The following is a 15561-nucleotide window of genomic DNA, read 5'->3' on the forward strand; positions in this document are numbered from 1 at the left end:
CCCGAGTGGAGGGTACAACCTCACCGACATCTACGTTCAATGGAAGATTTTTTTTCCCCAATCAACATTCGTTAATTTCAGATCGACTCTGAATTTTGAAGGCAAATGATCCTTCTCATGGTAATAATAATGTAAACAGGGCTCCTGTTATTCCTACAGTTGGAAAAATAATCTCTTCAAATGGCTCTAATTGTAAAAAAAGGAAAATCAGTATTTTCTATGCTGGAAACTCATTAGACTAAAGATGAGGGAATTCATGGATACTTAAAAACAAACAATAATCAGTTTCAATTCAGTGAAACGCTACCACATTTTCCAGTATTTATACTTTTTATAGCAGTATCCTCAGCAAATCCTTCCACTCGTGGGCAAAGACAGGATCTTACTCAGTATGAAGAATCCCCGTGGCCATGGGAAGGATCTGCTGGGTGTGAGTACCCAGGCTTTCAGGGAGCTCAGCCCTGCCCTGCGCTATCTCAAACTTAACTTTTCAGCATGTCAGGAGTTCCTTTCCTCCCAAAGGATGTGGTTGTTGTTAATTATTATAGTCACTGCTATTTGAGCACTTACTGTGAGCCTTACTTGCATTAAAATCCTCAGAATTTTAAAAGCTGAATACGATAAAAAAATTTTTAATGTTTATTTATTTTTGAGAGAGAGAGAGGGAGACAGAGAGTGAACAGGGGAGGGCAGAGAGGGAGGGAGACACAGAATCCGAAGGAGGCTCCAGGTCTGAGCTGTCAGCACAGAGCCCGACGTGGGGCTCAAACTCACAAACCATGAGATCATGACCTGAGCTGAAGTCAGGTGCTTAATCGACTGAGCCACCTAGGAGCCCCTGAATACACTATTAAGATCCCTATTTTACAGATGAGAAACTGATTTGTAAGAAAACTGATCTGTCAGAAAGGTTGAGGCCAAGTTCAAGCATCTTGCCCTAGGTCACCTGTTTGACTGCTGGTGGTATACCAGGATGGGAAGACTGAAAGAATAGCCCCAAAGTGATGGTCTAAGAACTTAGTCCGACTTCTTTTTGGCACTAAGGTTTAAAATTGAGTGGAGAAGTTTTAGATATAAATCCAAATGTCCCTTGTCTGGAAGGTCTAGCAATGCTGCTTGTAAACTCTTATATGACAATAGTTGGAGCTCAGTAACTGCTGCTTCTCTGACATGAGACCAGCTTGCCAAGCCCCTGACTAGGCCTGCTTTGCTCATTTATATTCCCTTCCCAGGCCCTGAGGCCCTGGAATTTGTGCCCTTATCCTCCCACCCCCACCCCGACAACCCCCTTTTAATCCTGACCTGTGCCACCTGCGTATCAGGCTGTCCCTTCCCTTCCTCCCTGTCTCTAGGGGTAGGGCACAATCACAGCCTTCTAAATAATAACTATTACCAGATGTGAAACCTTGAAGTCTCTCCCTCTGCTTTGGTTCCTTTAGAAGTCAAGTTCATTTATATACCACCATTAGGGGGGGAAAAAAAAAAGCATTATGTATTAGATCAGTAATACTTTTTAATAAAACCAAGTATATTACTATAAACTTTTACAGTTAGAAAAGCATTCTCATTCTGTTCAATTTTAATATTTTTAGTTTTTAATTAATTTTTTGAAATTTGCATATTCCCTACTCTCTAATTTGAATATTTTTAATGCTTTACTTTTTTTGCTTTAATCTATAAAGTCAGATTGCACATTTTGGTTTTATTTATTTATTTATTTTTGAGAGAGAGAGAGAGAGAGAGAGCGAGCATGCTAGCAGGGCGAGAGGGGCAGAGGGGGAGAAAGGGGGAGAGGGGGAAAGGGGGGGAGAGAGAGAGAGACAGAGAGAGAGAGAGAGAGAGAGAGAGAGAGAGAGAATATCTTAAGCAAGCTCCAGGCTCAGCACAGAGCCAGACCCTGGGCTCAATGCAGGGCTCAATCCCACGACCCTTGGATCATGACCTGAGCCCAAACCAAGAGTCCAATGCTCAACTGACTGAGCCATCCAGGGGCCCCGCATGTACATTTTTAAGTATGTAAATTTAAGGTGAAAAGCTGTATTTAGTCTTTGTTTGCATTTATTTAACCAATGTTTAACCAAATATATTTTCATTAGTTCATTGGCCATTTGTATTTCTCCTCATTTGAATGGTCCCTTCCTACTTTTGCCCATATTTCTATTCTGTGACCTCTTCTTACTGATTTACAAAAGATTTGTAGAAATTAAGGGAATTAATTCTTTGTCATGTGATTTATATAGTTTCTTCTCTATTTGTCTATGTCTTTTCATTTAGTTCCATTTTTCTGGTCATACAGAACTGTTTCATTTTTCATTTTGGTCCTACAGAAACTAAAATTCCGGGTTTGGGGCATACCGGCAAAGATCCTTCCCATCCTAAGATTTTTTTTTTTTTTTTAATACCCATATACCCAGAACTTTTCAGGTTTAAATACTTGGTACCTCTGTGATGCTTTTTTTTTTCTTCCTGTAAAGAATGGGATAAAACATCAATTTCATCATATTTCAAGTGGTTCACCTATTGCTTTCTTATTATTTTATCCATTGATCTGAAATGTTACCTTCACCATTAATCAATTTTCCTTAAATACTGGGGTCTCTTTCTGGAATATTTATTCTGTAATATTTTTTGTTCATCTATTTATGGGGCCGATGTCAAACTATTCTAATTATTGTAATACCGTACTTTGATATATGGTAAGATTAAATTAGCTGCTCCTAACTCTTCAGTTTTGGAATATTACGGTTATTTACACATTTATTGTATTCCAGGTAAACCTGGAATCATTTTCTCACATTTTGTATCCTTGTGTTGCCATCCAAAAGCATAGTATTTTAGTTAAGAATAACTTAAACTTAGGGATTCTGAGTCGCTCAGTTGGTTAAGCGTGTGACTCTGGATTTTGGCTCAGGTCATGATGTCACAGATTGGGTTCCATGCTGGCACAGCAGAGCCTGCTTGGGATTCTTTCTCTACCTCTGTCTCTGCCCCTCCCGTTCTCAAATGTGCATGCATTTTCTCTCAAAAATAAATAAACATTAAAAAGAAAAAAAAAAATTTTTAGGTATGGGTGGTAAAGAGTAGATATTGGGGGGAAAATTATTCAACCACTTAAAGGTTGAAAAGAAGAAAAAAAGAATAGAAAGAGGAGAACAAAAACCAAAACCAAAAAGCAAGCTGATAGAAGTCTACACATATCAGTAATCACAGTAAATTTAAATGAACTAACCCTGTCCTTGAAAAGTCAGAGATTTTCTGATTAGATAAATGCTTAAAACCAACAAAGTATAGCCAAATGTTTTCTTACGAAGCAAATCTAAAACCTAAGGACGCTGAAAGGTGAGATCAAAGGAAAGTTAAAGGATATACTAGGCAAATATTACCCCCCAAAAGCTCCAGTGATATAAAATGAAAATCACTATTAGGGAACAATAAGGTCACTACATGAGAGTAAAAATGTTTAATTCACCTGGAATATATGACAATGTTAGAGGTATGAGCCCTAAATTAAAAAGTCTGAGTATTTCTGAAAAGTAGAATGTAGGAGAATGAAAGAAACATGGAAAAAATGTTATTAAATATCTTAATCTATGACCTATGTTTAAATACTTTTTAAAAAAGTGTAGTTGTGGGGCACCTGGATGGCTCAGTCGGTTAAGCGTCCGACTTCAGTCCAGGTCCTGATTTTGCAGTTCGTGAGTTCGAGCCCCACGTCGGGCTCTGTGCTGACAGCTCAGAGCCTGAAGCCTGCTTCAGATTCTGTGTCTCCCTCTCTCTCTGCCCCTCCCCTGCTCACACACACTCTCTCTCTCTCTCAAAAATAAACAAACATTTAAAAACAAATTTTTTTAAATAGCATAGCTGCTAAATTTGGGTATTTGTTTTCATTTTCTTTTGTTTTCCTATCCTGCAATCTTCAGGTCTACAGATTCAAACAGTCCTTACAAAACCTATTGGAAAACCTATGCCAAAGTTGGTGGAAAGTGGAGGTGTACCTAAGTATGCATCATTCCCCAGCTCTCCCTTGATGGACCCCAGGCTGGGGAAGGCGGGCAGCAGTGAGCCAGGACTGGGAGGTGCTGTGGCCCTGTCCTACTGTGGGTGGCTGGAGCCCTCACCTGCATGAGGAGCTGTTTGTCATGTAGGGCTCTCTGCAGCTCCAGGAGGCTGCCCTTGAGGGTTCTCAGCTTCACGGCCAGCTGCTCTGCCTCCTCCTTGGTGTGGGCCTTGCCCTCCAGCAGCAGGTTGTCATTGTGGACCGACAGCTCCGAGAGGGCCACCACCTTCTGCTCGATTTCCACGAGCATGTTCTGGAACGACAGAAATATGGATGGAATTCACGCATCCCGCCAGCCGCTGCAAACGTCGTTTCTCAAAGATAAACATCACACTTCCTGTCACCAAAAGAAGAGGACTTCATGGTGTTTTCCTACTTTTCTGACAGACCTGAAGAGTAGTTACAGATTTTTAAAGATTCCTTGAGCTTCCTAATATTTCTCTCCTTTAAGATTAGATACTATATAGTGGAAAACATATTGGAAAAGTACCAGGAAAGCATGGATAAGGAGAAAAGACCATTCCTTCGTGTTATCCCATTATTATAACTATGTTATTATTTTAGTGTAAGACTGTGACGCTTATGACTATTAGCAGTAAAGACATCATATGATCAACACTTTCTTGTCAGTTTAAAGATGATTCTCTCTTTTAAGACATTGCTTCTTTGTGTTTTTTCTTTTTTTTCTGTTTCCTTTTCAGATTGGCTTTTATTTCTTGGTTTTCAATGTGTTTTGTATATAATGTATTTTTAAGCTTACATTTCTAAAAGTTTTCGTAAGAATTTTACTTTCACTTTCTGTGACTACTCTCGAGGGCTTGCCTTTTCTTCTCAAATAGAAGCTAAATCCCAAGAAGGAGCAAAATAAAATAGCCTCCCTTCCTCCAAGGTAAGATTTAAAACAAAAACTATCACCCATTTTGCCCTCTCCCACAGCCACCGTCAATCCCCCGTTTGTTCTCTGTATTTAAAAGTTTCCTACGGTTTGCCTCCCTCCGTCTTTGGAAAATGGATGATGGGCATCGAGGAGGGCACTTGTTGGGATGAGCGCTGGGTGTTGTATGTAAGTGATGAACCATGGGAATCTATCCCAAAGACCAAGAGCATACTCTGCACATTGTATGTTAGCCAATTTGACAATAAATTACATTTAAAAAAAAACCCAAAGAATAAAATTTGAATGGAAATAAAATAAAACTAAAACAAGAACAAAATAAAAACATCAAAGCTAAACCAGTAACAGCCATTTTATTTTCTACACAAATCATTCTGTTCTTATATTCCTTAACTCTCTAATTATATGCAAGTAAATAATTTATTAATGAGGAAAGATATTTTATTTCCTTATGCAAAATCAGAAAAACTGCCACCACCTTTTAAGAATATAGGCTTGAACCAAATAACTAGAACTAAGTGGAAGTGTGAAATGTTTAATGAAATGGGGTTTAAAGGATGATTTCCTAAAGATTATTTTTGAGAAACTAATATAATTCTATGAAGGACAGACTTTTCCATTAGGCCGACTTACCACAATGCTGAGGGCTCATGATACTTTTAGAGGCCCAATAAAAATCTTAATTTTAATTTCTTTTAAAATCAGAAGAGAAAAATGAATAAAATAATGAATATGTAACAATGAATCCACCCTGGCTCATATTAGTCTTTGTACCAAGGCAGTTATAAAAATAAAATGTTTAGCACTTTTATAGAGGCAGAGCCCACAGAAGCAAAGTGCCGAGGGTCCCAAAAGTCATAATGTGACCCTAGTAATAGCCACAGTTGTAATTACACAACTGGCTTAAACACCAGATTTTAACTGAGTGAGGAACTGTTGGGCACTTGTGTGGTTCCATTTACTTCTGGTTTCTAAAAATGTTGTCAAAATACCATTTGAATACTTCATAAGTATCCTGAAATATATTAACTGAATTGTGGACTTTACACACAGCTATAAAAATAGAGACATCCAAAAGGGAGAGGTGGGAGTAATGGTAAAACATAATTTTGGAATGCTAGTTAGTACATGTGCTAATTTTAAGCACTAGAAGGGAGTGCTAAAAATGGATGTTTCTTTTCAGCAAGGAAACTTTAGAAAAGATGATCTAAAGAATAGAAAACATTTACATGTGGTCCTCTATTCTCTGTCATCAAGGCAGAGAATAACAATGCTTTGAATACACATAGATAAGTTGCCTGAAAAATATAAAAATCCAAGTTCTAATGATCAATATCACAGTAAATCCCAAATCACTAAAGGAATGATCAAAATAGCGTGCTACACATTAAGAAAAAAAGATAGTGTTCACTAACAATGTTTGCATACTTTCTGATTGCAATTAGGAGAAATATCAAGTCACGCATACTGTTGTCCAAGTAATATATCAGAATTAGAACCAAAATTGCAGTAGAGCACCTAGGAACACCCTTGCTGTGTTGATCCACAGTCTGATTGGCTGATACTAATTCTTTTCATGGGGCTTGTATTCTTTACTAGCCACTAAATATAGATACCATAAGTATTTTGGGTATTTATGGTCTTTAAAAAAAATGTCCTTTAGGAAGCTGAAGTTAAACTTTTTTTAATGTTTTACTTATTTTTGAGACAGAGAGATGTGAAGGGACAGAGACAGGAGACACAGAATCTGAAGGAGGCTCCAGGCTCTGAGCTGTCAGCACAGAGCCTAATGCAGGGCTGGAACTCACGAACCACCAGATCATGACCTGAGCCAGTCAGAAGCTTAACCCACTGAGCCACCTGGGTGCCCCGAAGCTGAAAATTTTCTAAACAGTAGATACTACTGGCAAAATTTTTCAAAAGACTAAGTCCAATTTTGGATTTCATTTAAGCTTTTATAAGGTATTGTTTTTCTACTCTAAACATACAAAAGATATGGATTGTGAAAAAAAATCACACATCCATACCAAGTCTTTTTCCTATTACATTTTCTGTGCTTAAACAAAGTACTTGGTGCTGTTGGAGTATCTCCTCCAGACCATTTTTGTACCTGGCAATCCACCAGCTGGGCTTCCATGTCCATAGGCTCCTGGGCTGTACCCAGTGCGGTGTCCAGAGTGGCCTTGGTGCTCAGGAGCCAGTGGTCCAGCTCGTCGGCTTCACAGCGGTACCTCTGCAGGGCCTGCTCCTGTCTCTGTTCCTCAAGCTGATCATTTAACTTCTCCTAATGAATTAAATAGAATGTGACACAGATCACCGAGAGGTACAGTCGTTAGGGTTCAACACAATAGAACCAGGTTCTTCGCCCCAGTTGCTCATCAGAATCCCGTGTGAAACTTAAAAACGCAAAACAAAACAAAACAAAACAAACATGCTTAGGCCGCATCTCAGAGCAATAAATGAGAATTTCTGGAAGTGAGTCTCAGGATTAGTATTTTGATAAAGCTTTTCCGACGATTCTCATGTGCGCCTAAAGGTTCAGGTAAGATTAAGGTTAGGTGTCTTATGTAATATACCTACAGGGCTGGGCAAATAATACGAATAATGGAAACGGACCAAGCATTAGAACAAAACAATGGCATAAGGCGGTAAACGGCAATAGATACGTTACCACAGTGTCTGGGGAACTGTAAGGAGTGGCGGGGACAGTGGCAAGCATGGTCAGGGCACCAGCACACAGCTTAAAGCAAGTCACCCCCTACAGGAAGGGGGGGGGGTGTTTCAGGGGACAAGTTTCTTGAGTGAAGACAGAAATTCAAATTTTTTGGTTACATCTCTGGGTTTTCTCACTGATGGCAAATAATTCATATTTAAGAAAAAAAAATCCAAGCCAATCACTTCATTTTAAAACTCCACACAGATTTCCTAGAGCGATGAGGGAGAATATTGAGTTAAAAAAGGAATTCTTAAGGCAAGTACTCTAAACACCTTATTTTAAAAATTAGTTCCTTCATGACTTACTACTGTTGTTGTTTTTTTTTTATAAGTATTTTTGGTCTGTTCCACATTTTTTTTTTAACATTTATTTATTTTTGAGAGACACAGAGAGACAGAGCATGAGCAGGGGAGGGGCAGAGAGAGAGGGAGACACAGAATCTGGAACCATGCTCCAGGCTCTGAGCTGTCAGCACTGAGCCCAACGTGGGGCTCGAACTCACGAATCGCGAGATCATGACCTGAGTCAAAGTCGAATGCTTAACCGACCAAGCCACCCAGGAGCCCCCTGTTGTTATTTTTTAAATTAAAATTTTTATTGAATAGTTGAAAACAGAGATTAAATAAAGCTGACACACTGATTTTAAATGTCTCCCAAACAAAAAATATACAAATATATGATTTGATGAATCTTATAATAGGTAAAACTGGAAAGAGCCTATACACTCCAACAACAGGTCCGTGTTCTACTGAATTACGGCATAACCAGCAGATAAAAAAACATAATGTTAAGTCCATTTAATAAGAAATGTATTGAGAACTGATTATGTGCCAGAGAAGCTATTTGACCCTGAAGATACAAGGAGAGAGACACTCTAAATGTCCTTAAAGAGGTCTCTTGTCTAATCTAATTTATAGGAGCCACAACATGAACATCATGTATGTTTAGGACCAGGAATTACAAGGGAACAAAGAAAAAGCAAAATGACTTATTTTTTAACCCATGTTATTGTTACCAAAATTTATCTATTAAATAATGTTGAAGTAACACGAGAACCAGAATTGCAAAACTATTTTCATGAACTAACGCGCTCGAATTGGCTAAGAATGACTAAGGATTTATTCTTCAGGGTATTAGTAATACGACTCATAAAATGCTTTTTATTCAAACATAGCAAACCCTTATGCAAACCTTTTACAATTACTCTTCACAAGGCTCATGTCTACCAAGTTTTCCTTTACGCATTCTCAATTTTTCATGCTGAAATGAGTCAGAAAGTGGTGAAAAGACACATTCATGGCTGTCCACTCAGTGCTCTATTCATGAGACCCTCCTTGAGACACACACAATACCAGCTTCTTCTGAGTGGGAAACTATAAAAATGTAGATCACGTAAAAAACCCGCATGCTTGGCAACACAACTTGAAGAGTTAATTTGGACGCGAGCGGCACCTTCAGGGTTGTTACCTCCAAAAGCTGTCGCTTCCCTGACGCCATCATCTTGATGGTGGACATCCGCTCGGCTAAGACGGTGAGTGTGGACTGCAAGGCCAGCTGTTCCGCGGGGTCGGACTCGGGAGACTGGGACACCAGCTCCTCCGCCAGAGACGACTGGAGCTCACTGATCTCCTCTTGAAGCATGAGAATCTCATCCATCAGTGCCTGTGGAGAAGACTGTGGAATCACACTCCTGTATGTACTTTTTTGGACTGAGGCATCGTGTCACTAGCTGAGTCTCACATCGGTTGAGATTAATGAAGATAATTCACATGGAAGTCCTTTAACCAGCAAACAGGTTCCGAAATGAAAGGACTGGAATGAATGCCAGGCAGTTTCCGGTTTCAAAACCATTGTGTCACTAACGTAAATGAATTTGAACAAGTTCGTCAATCCTTCTGGCTTTCACTGGGCTCATCTGCAGTCCGGGAGGGGAGCTTGCTCAGTGTGAGTCTGAGTCTATGACTCTATATTGAAAGCCGAATTCATTACTTTCTTCCTCAACACGATTTTTCCCACTCCAGATTTCCCCCAAGTCTGAGCAACAACACTGCGCTTTAACCCAAAGCTCAAATTACACAAGACCAGGGCGATCGGTCACCTGTTTCTATGTTCTCACCCTCTCCTCACTTTCGCCTGCTCTTCCCGGCTCTAAAACCTGAAGTTTCTCAGCTAACTTCCAGGTCCCTCTTTTCTCTCCTCGCAGTCTCTCCCGGGGCCAGGGGGGTGGGGGGGTGTCCATTCCTGAGGCTTCAAATGTTTTCTAACCCTGAAGGCTCCCAGGGTCATGTTCCTAACCCAAATATCTGTCCTAAATTTTAGGGTTTATACTCGACACACACATTTCACGGGTATCTCCAGCATATTACGTGTAAAGCCTGCTTCCTCCTCTGTCTTCCTCACCTCACTGAAAGCTAACACCCTCTCACTGTTCAAGTTCAAGACCTAGGAGTCACGCCTCACACCTCCTCTCCTTCCCTCACCATATCCAATCTCACACCAAGTCCTGCACTATGGATCCGATGTGTCTCCTCTGCCCCAGCCCAAGTCAGAGCCAACTCTCCTACCTGAATGGCTCTAATGGTCTCCTGGTTGGCCTACCTGCTTACAGGCTTACCTGGTCTCTCCAGTCCACTCTGCACAAAGCAACTGGGGTGAGCTTTTAAAAAGCTCTCACTTTCCTGCTTTTAAATACTTAGTGGCTTATTGCCCGTAAGATAAGGGCCAAACTCCTTATCTTACCTGTATGTCTCACCACTTTCTGCCATTGTACCACACCCCCTTCTCCCTCGTTACATTCCTGCCTTTTGCCCTCAGTCCAGGACCTCCAGCTCTTTCTGGCAAATACCACGCTAATTTCTTTATTCATATCCATCACAATTATATACATGGTTTTTATTTCTCATTTTTTTTTGGTATGTTATGACTCGTTCTTTAACTGGAATCTTGACGGGAGAAATTCTTACGTAGGATTTGAATGCCGTGTTAGAAAAAACAGGTCCTACCACAGGAGGGGCCACCGGGATGTCAAGTAAAGAAACACAGGCTTTATATTTACCGATATTTCATAGTTTCCGATGTACCTGCACTTACATAGTTCACAGCTCTGCCACGGGACCATAGGCTTCAGTGCAAGCCCGGTGCCTCCTGACTGTGGGCTCTCAATAAATATTTTAAAACGAAATAACAAAAACCCCTTCTCTTCTCCTAATATTAAGTGTCATCATATACAGTTGATTTTTTTTAATAAACTATATTGAAGTCATTCTATATATCTAGAAAAGTGCACAGACCCTAAGTGTAGAGCTCTATAAATTTTCACAAACTGCACATACCCACTCCTGCCACTCAGATCGAGAAACAGAACATTCCCAGGACTCTACAATCTCTTCTGATCTCCTCCCTGTTACTACCTCCCTCCTTGCCAAAGATCACCACAGTGTTACCTGTAAACATCATAGGTTATTTTGGCCTCTTTTTGAGCTTTATAAAAATGGAATCATACCTGAAGTACTTTCCTGTCTGGCTTCTTTCCCTCCCTGTCATGGTTGTGAAAGGTACGCATGTTGATGATGATCATTTTCATCACTGCGTAGCACTCCACTGTCACCTGGTTTGTGGATCCTTTCCGGTGAAGCCTTTCTAGTGGGTTCATGGTAGTACCTCACTGTAATTTTAATTTGCATTTCCCTGATGACTAATGAGATTGAGCACTTTTTTTTAAATGTTTTTTTTAATGTTTATTTATTTTTGAGAGAGAGACAGAGCGTGAGCAGGGTAGGGGGTCGAGACAGAGGGAGACACAGAATCTGAAGCAGGCTCCAGACTCTGAGCTGTCAGCACAGAGCCGGACATGGGGCTCGAACTCGTGAGTGCGAGATCATGACCTGAGCTGAAGTCAAATGGCCAAACAACTGAGCCACCCAGGTGCCCCGAGATTCAGCACTTTTCCTATGCTTTTTAGCCATTTGGCTATCCTCTTTTGTGATTGCCTGCTAAAAATCTTTTGCCCACTGGAGTCTTTCCTTTTCTTACTGATGTGTAAAGTTGTTTCTATATTTTGGATAGGAGTGCCTGCGTTCCTTTTGGTTCTGTGTATTGCAAATATCTGCTCCCACTTTGTGACATGGCTGTCCCTTAATGGGAATGACTTCCTTACTGGTGCCTTTTGATAAAATGAAATTCTTAAATTTATTACAGTCTAATAATATCAGTATTTTCCTTCACTGGAAAACTCAGGGTTAGGTTTTGGTGTCCAATTTAAGAGATCTTTGCCTATCCCAAAGTCATGAATATATTTTCCCAAGTTACCTTCTAGAAAAATGGTATTCAAGGTGTGGCCTATAAAATAGTATCAGTCTATGCAAAATGTTTACCGATTCATGACAAGATAGAGATATTGTAGGTGTCAAGAAACTTGTAAAGCAACTGGACATTGACATGTCCCAGCAGCATTTTATTTTCTAAAATATTGGTCTGTGATGGGTCAGAAATTTTAAAAATTAAATAAGGTTTTTTAGTACAGATAGTTTGAGAAACTCTGTTGCAAAACTTTTTTTTTTTAACCTTCACATTTAGATCTACAATACTCTTAAACTTAATTTTTGTGTTCAGCCATAGATAGGGGTCAAAATTCTTTTTTTTTTCTTATTAATATCAATTGATCCTGCCTAACTTACTGAAAATAGTATTTTTAATCCATTGTTTTGCAGTATAATATTGGACATAAACCAAGCGTCTGTATGTGTTGGTGTGCCTACGACTTCTAATTCTGTTCCACTGACCCAGCTGGCTGTCTGTGGCAACACCACACTATCATAATTACTACCGCTCTATAAGTCTCATTCTCTGGGAGGATACATTCTTCAACTTTACTCATTTTCCTCAAGATGGTCTTGGCTATTTTTGACTCTTATACATTTGTAATATGTTTTAGAATTAGCTTATCAATCTCCACCAAAGACCTTACTGGAATATTTTAATGAGATTGTAATGAATTTAAAGACTGACTTTGTTATATATTCAAAATGCTTTTTCTCCAGCCAATTACTTTCCACTACTTCATCATCATATTTTGATTACTGCCAAATATACAAAATTCATATTATTTGGTCTCTCTTTTTTTTTAAGTTTATTTACTTTGAGAGAGACAGAGACAGTGCGAGTGGGGAAGGAGCAGAGAGAGAGAATAAACAGAGAATCCCAAGCAGTCTCCATATTGCCAGTGCAGACCCTGACGTGGGGCTCGAACCCACAAACCTGTGAGATCATGACCTGAGCTGAAACCAACAGTCAGGTGCTTAACTGACTGAGCCATCCAGGTGCCCCTTATATGGCCTCTTTTAAAGGCTTGTCCATAACTAGACTGACCCCATCATGTCTTTTTTTGCACTGATCCTCTGTGCAAGGAAGGAGAGCCCCTCACTATCTTAAACCATGTTCATTCTCATTGTCTCCTCTGCACCTTTCTTCACATGTGTTTATATTTATAGCGCCTTCCACCCACTCCTGTTGTCAGTCTGAACTTTTAAAATCTGTGCTTCCCGAAAGACCCCATAGAATTTCCTTTTGTCTCCATCTGTAGATAAAAGGAAATTTTACCTTTATCTATAACCCACAATCCCATTGTGTTTTTCTACAACGTGTTGGTAATTCCCTTCACCCCTAAAGCGCACTTGTTAATCATATATTAATGAGAAAGTCTGTCCTTTTTAGCTACATGCATACTAGGTGCTCAGCACATCTAGTTGACTTAATTCTAATTCATGATCGATAAAACAGGTATCGCAATCACGAAGCAACCAGGAAGAAAAAAGCCATCTCATTTACTCTCAGTGGATTTGACCAATCCAGTATACAGGGAAGTCACTATCTTCTTTTTCAGGCTCACAATGGTCTGCAACAGCCCTCTGAATGTTCTGCAGTAAGGAATAAAGGAATTAAGAATTCTAAAACTGTGGGTTTTCATCCTCTTAGAGTCAAGACTCTCTATTCATGCTTCAGTTTACTCTCAAGGGAGAGCTTTTTGCTCTCAAGGATGGTTTTGGAAGGTAACTATAGTTTTAAACTTCAAGATCCAGGAGCCAAGCCTACTGGGGGCGGGACTTTTTTCTGATGTAAAATCTTTTGAAACCAGATAGAGGGGGTAGTTGTATAAGATAGTGAAAGTATTAAATGCCACTGAGGGGTGCCGGCGGGGGGCGGCGGGGGGCTCAGATAGTTAAGGGTCAGACTTCAGTTCAGGTAATGGTCTCATGGTACAGGTTTGAGCCCTGAGTCAGGCTCCATGCTGACAGCTTAAGAGCCTGGAGGCTGCTTCACATTTTGTGTCTCCCTCTCTCTCTCTCTACCCCCCCCCCATGCTCGCCCAAGCTCTCTCTCTGTCTCTCTCTCTCAAAAATAAACATTAAAAAAATAAAAAAATAAATACAATTTAAAAAATTAAAAAAAAATAAATGCCACTGATTGTACAGTTTAAAGTGGTTAATTTTATGTGAGTGGAGTATCATGTCAATTTAAACAAAAAGATCCAACAATCAAATATGTCTTCACCCCTATAACTGTCTCAGCTGGTGGCCAGCTGTCTCCTTACAACATCTGACTCAAAACTAAGGAGGAGAAGAAACACACATCTTTGGGTTTCTGACTTGTGTTTACAAAGAGGGTATATGTACCACACTTCTGTGGTTTACAAAAGTACCTTAGGCTTCTCTAAAATGACTCACTCTGGGGACAACATGGAGTTCATGTTTGGCTTAACACCAAAGGTAAATGTGAATTTCATTGTGACTTTCAGAAATATTAACATCAGCACAGCCGGTTTCAAACTTTGACTTGTCATATATAATGAAAAAGCAAAAATAGAAACAAATTTACCTCAGAGCTCTGCCTACTATCCATCACTGAGCTTAATGTGGCAGAGACAACACATGCCCACAAAGCATTAGCTGCCCATGACCATGAAGGTCCCTATCACAGGGGGCTTATCACTTAGAACAGCCACAAGTCAGCTTATGAACTGCATTACTGTCTTAAAAAAATTTTTTTAATGTTTATTTTTGAGAGAGAGGGAGAGCCAGAGAGAAAGTGAGAGCGAGCAGGGGAGGGGCAGAGAGAGACAGAAGAGAGAATCTGAAGCTGGCTCTAGGCTGTGAGCTGTCAGCACAGAGCCCGACTCAGGGCTCAAACCCACAAATGGTGAGATCATGACCTGAGCCAAAGTGGAACGCTCATCCAACTGAGCCACCCAGGTTCCCCTGCATTAATGTGTTAAAATTAGATCCCCCATACAATTTAGAGAAGGTAACAGGAAAGGCACAGCACTCTACCCAAATTCAGTAGATTTAGACAAGTAAGTAGAGGAAAAATGTAGGTATTAGGTCAGCTCCTTAAAGAAACATTAATACTTTCAAGAGAATGTTGGGAAAGAAATAACAACTGAAGGGTTTCTACTAATTTTTAGAAAATATAAAAAGTATACTGGACTGCCTCACCCACATTCAGTTGGAACTTAGAAATAGTAATTCTACAACACTTCTTGGAATTTTTAAAATACCATTCCAGAAGCAAAGAACCAATTTAGACTTTGAGATACTGTTAGCTTTTCACGTGGGTAGCTCTGTCCCAGAATTTGTAGAACTGAGGTACAGATGGCAAAAGTAGGTCAGATGGAAAATTCTAGATTTGGGGTGATATGAAAAGCAATACATAATTCACACTTTCTTTGCCTCTCAGCAGAGCATTAATATGGTAAGTTCCCATGATGGGTAATAATCACGAAAGTAGCTACATCTCCTCGCTGCTAGAATTGTTCACATGACCACTCCCAGCTTAGAAAGAGACAGAAATTCATGCGGCTGGCCTTAATTACAAGAAAAGTCACACATTCATTCTAAT

The 15561-nt window shown here is 39.8% G+C and overlaps 1 protein-coding gene across 16 annotated transcripts in view; it reads right to left on the reverse strand.

Annotated features, from left to right (window-relative positions):
- SYNE1 (spectrin repeat containing nuclear envelope protein 1) overlaps positions 1-15561 on the reverse strand; it is a 470028-nt gene that overhangs the window by 135452 nt on the left and 319015 nt on the right. For 14 of the 16 annotated variants that reach the window (XM_042987332.1, XM_042987340.1, XM_042987338.1 and 11 more), the window contains 3 exons: positions 9136-9330; positions 7063-7236; positions 4119-4310 (listed from right to left, as the gene is read on the reverse strand). In XM_042987332.1, the coding sequence (XP_042843266.1) occupies positions 4119-4310; positions 7063-7236; positions 9136-9330 (561 nt within the window). Of the gene's footprint in view, positions 1-4118; positions 4311-7062; positions 7237-9135; positions 9331-15561 lie in introns of those variants that run through there. The other 2 variants (XM_042987345.1, XM_042987344.1) reach the window with 2 other exon arrangements.

The sequence above is a fragment of the Panthera tigris genome, chromosome B2 (assembly GCF_018350195.1).
Source record: "Panthera tigris isolate Pti1 chromosome B2, P.tigris_Pti1_mat1.1, whole genome shotgun sequence".
Lineage (NCBI taxonomy): Eukaryota > Metazoa > Chordata > Mammalia > Carnivora > Felidae > Panthera > Panthera tigris.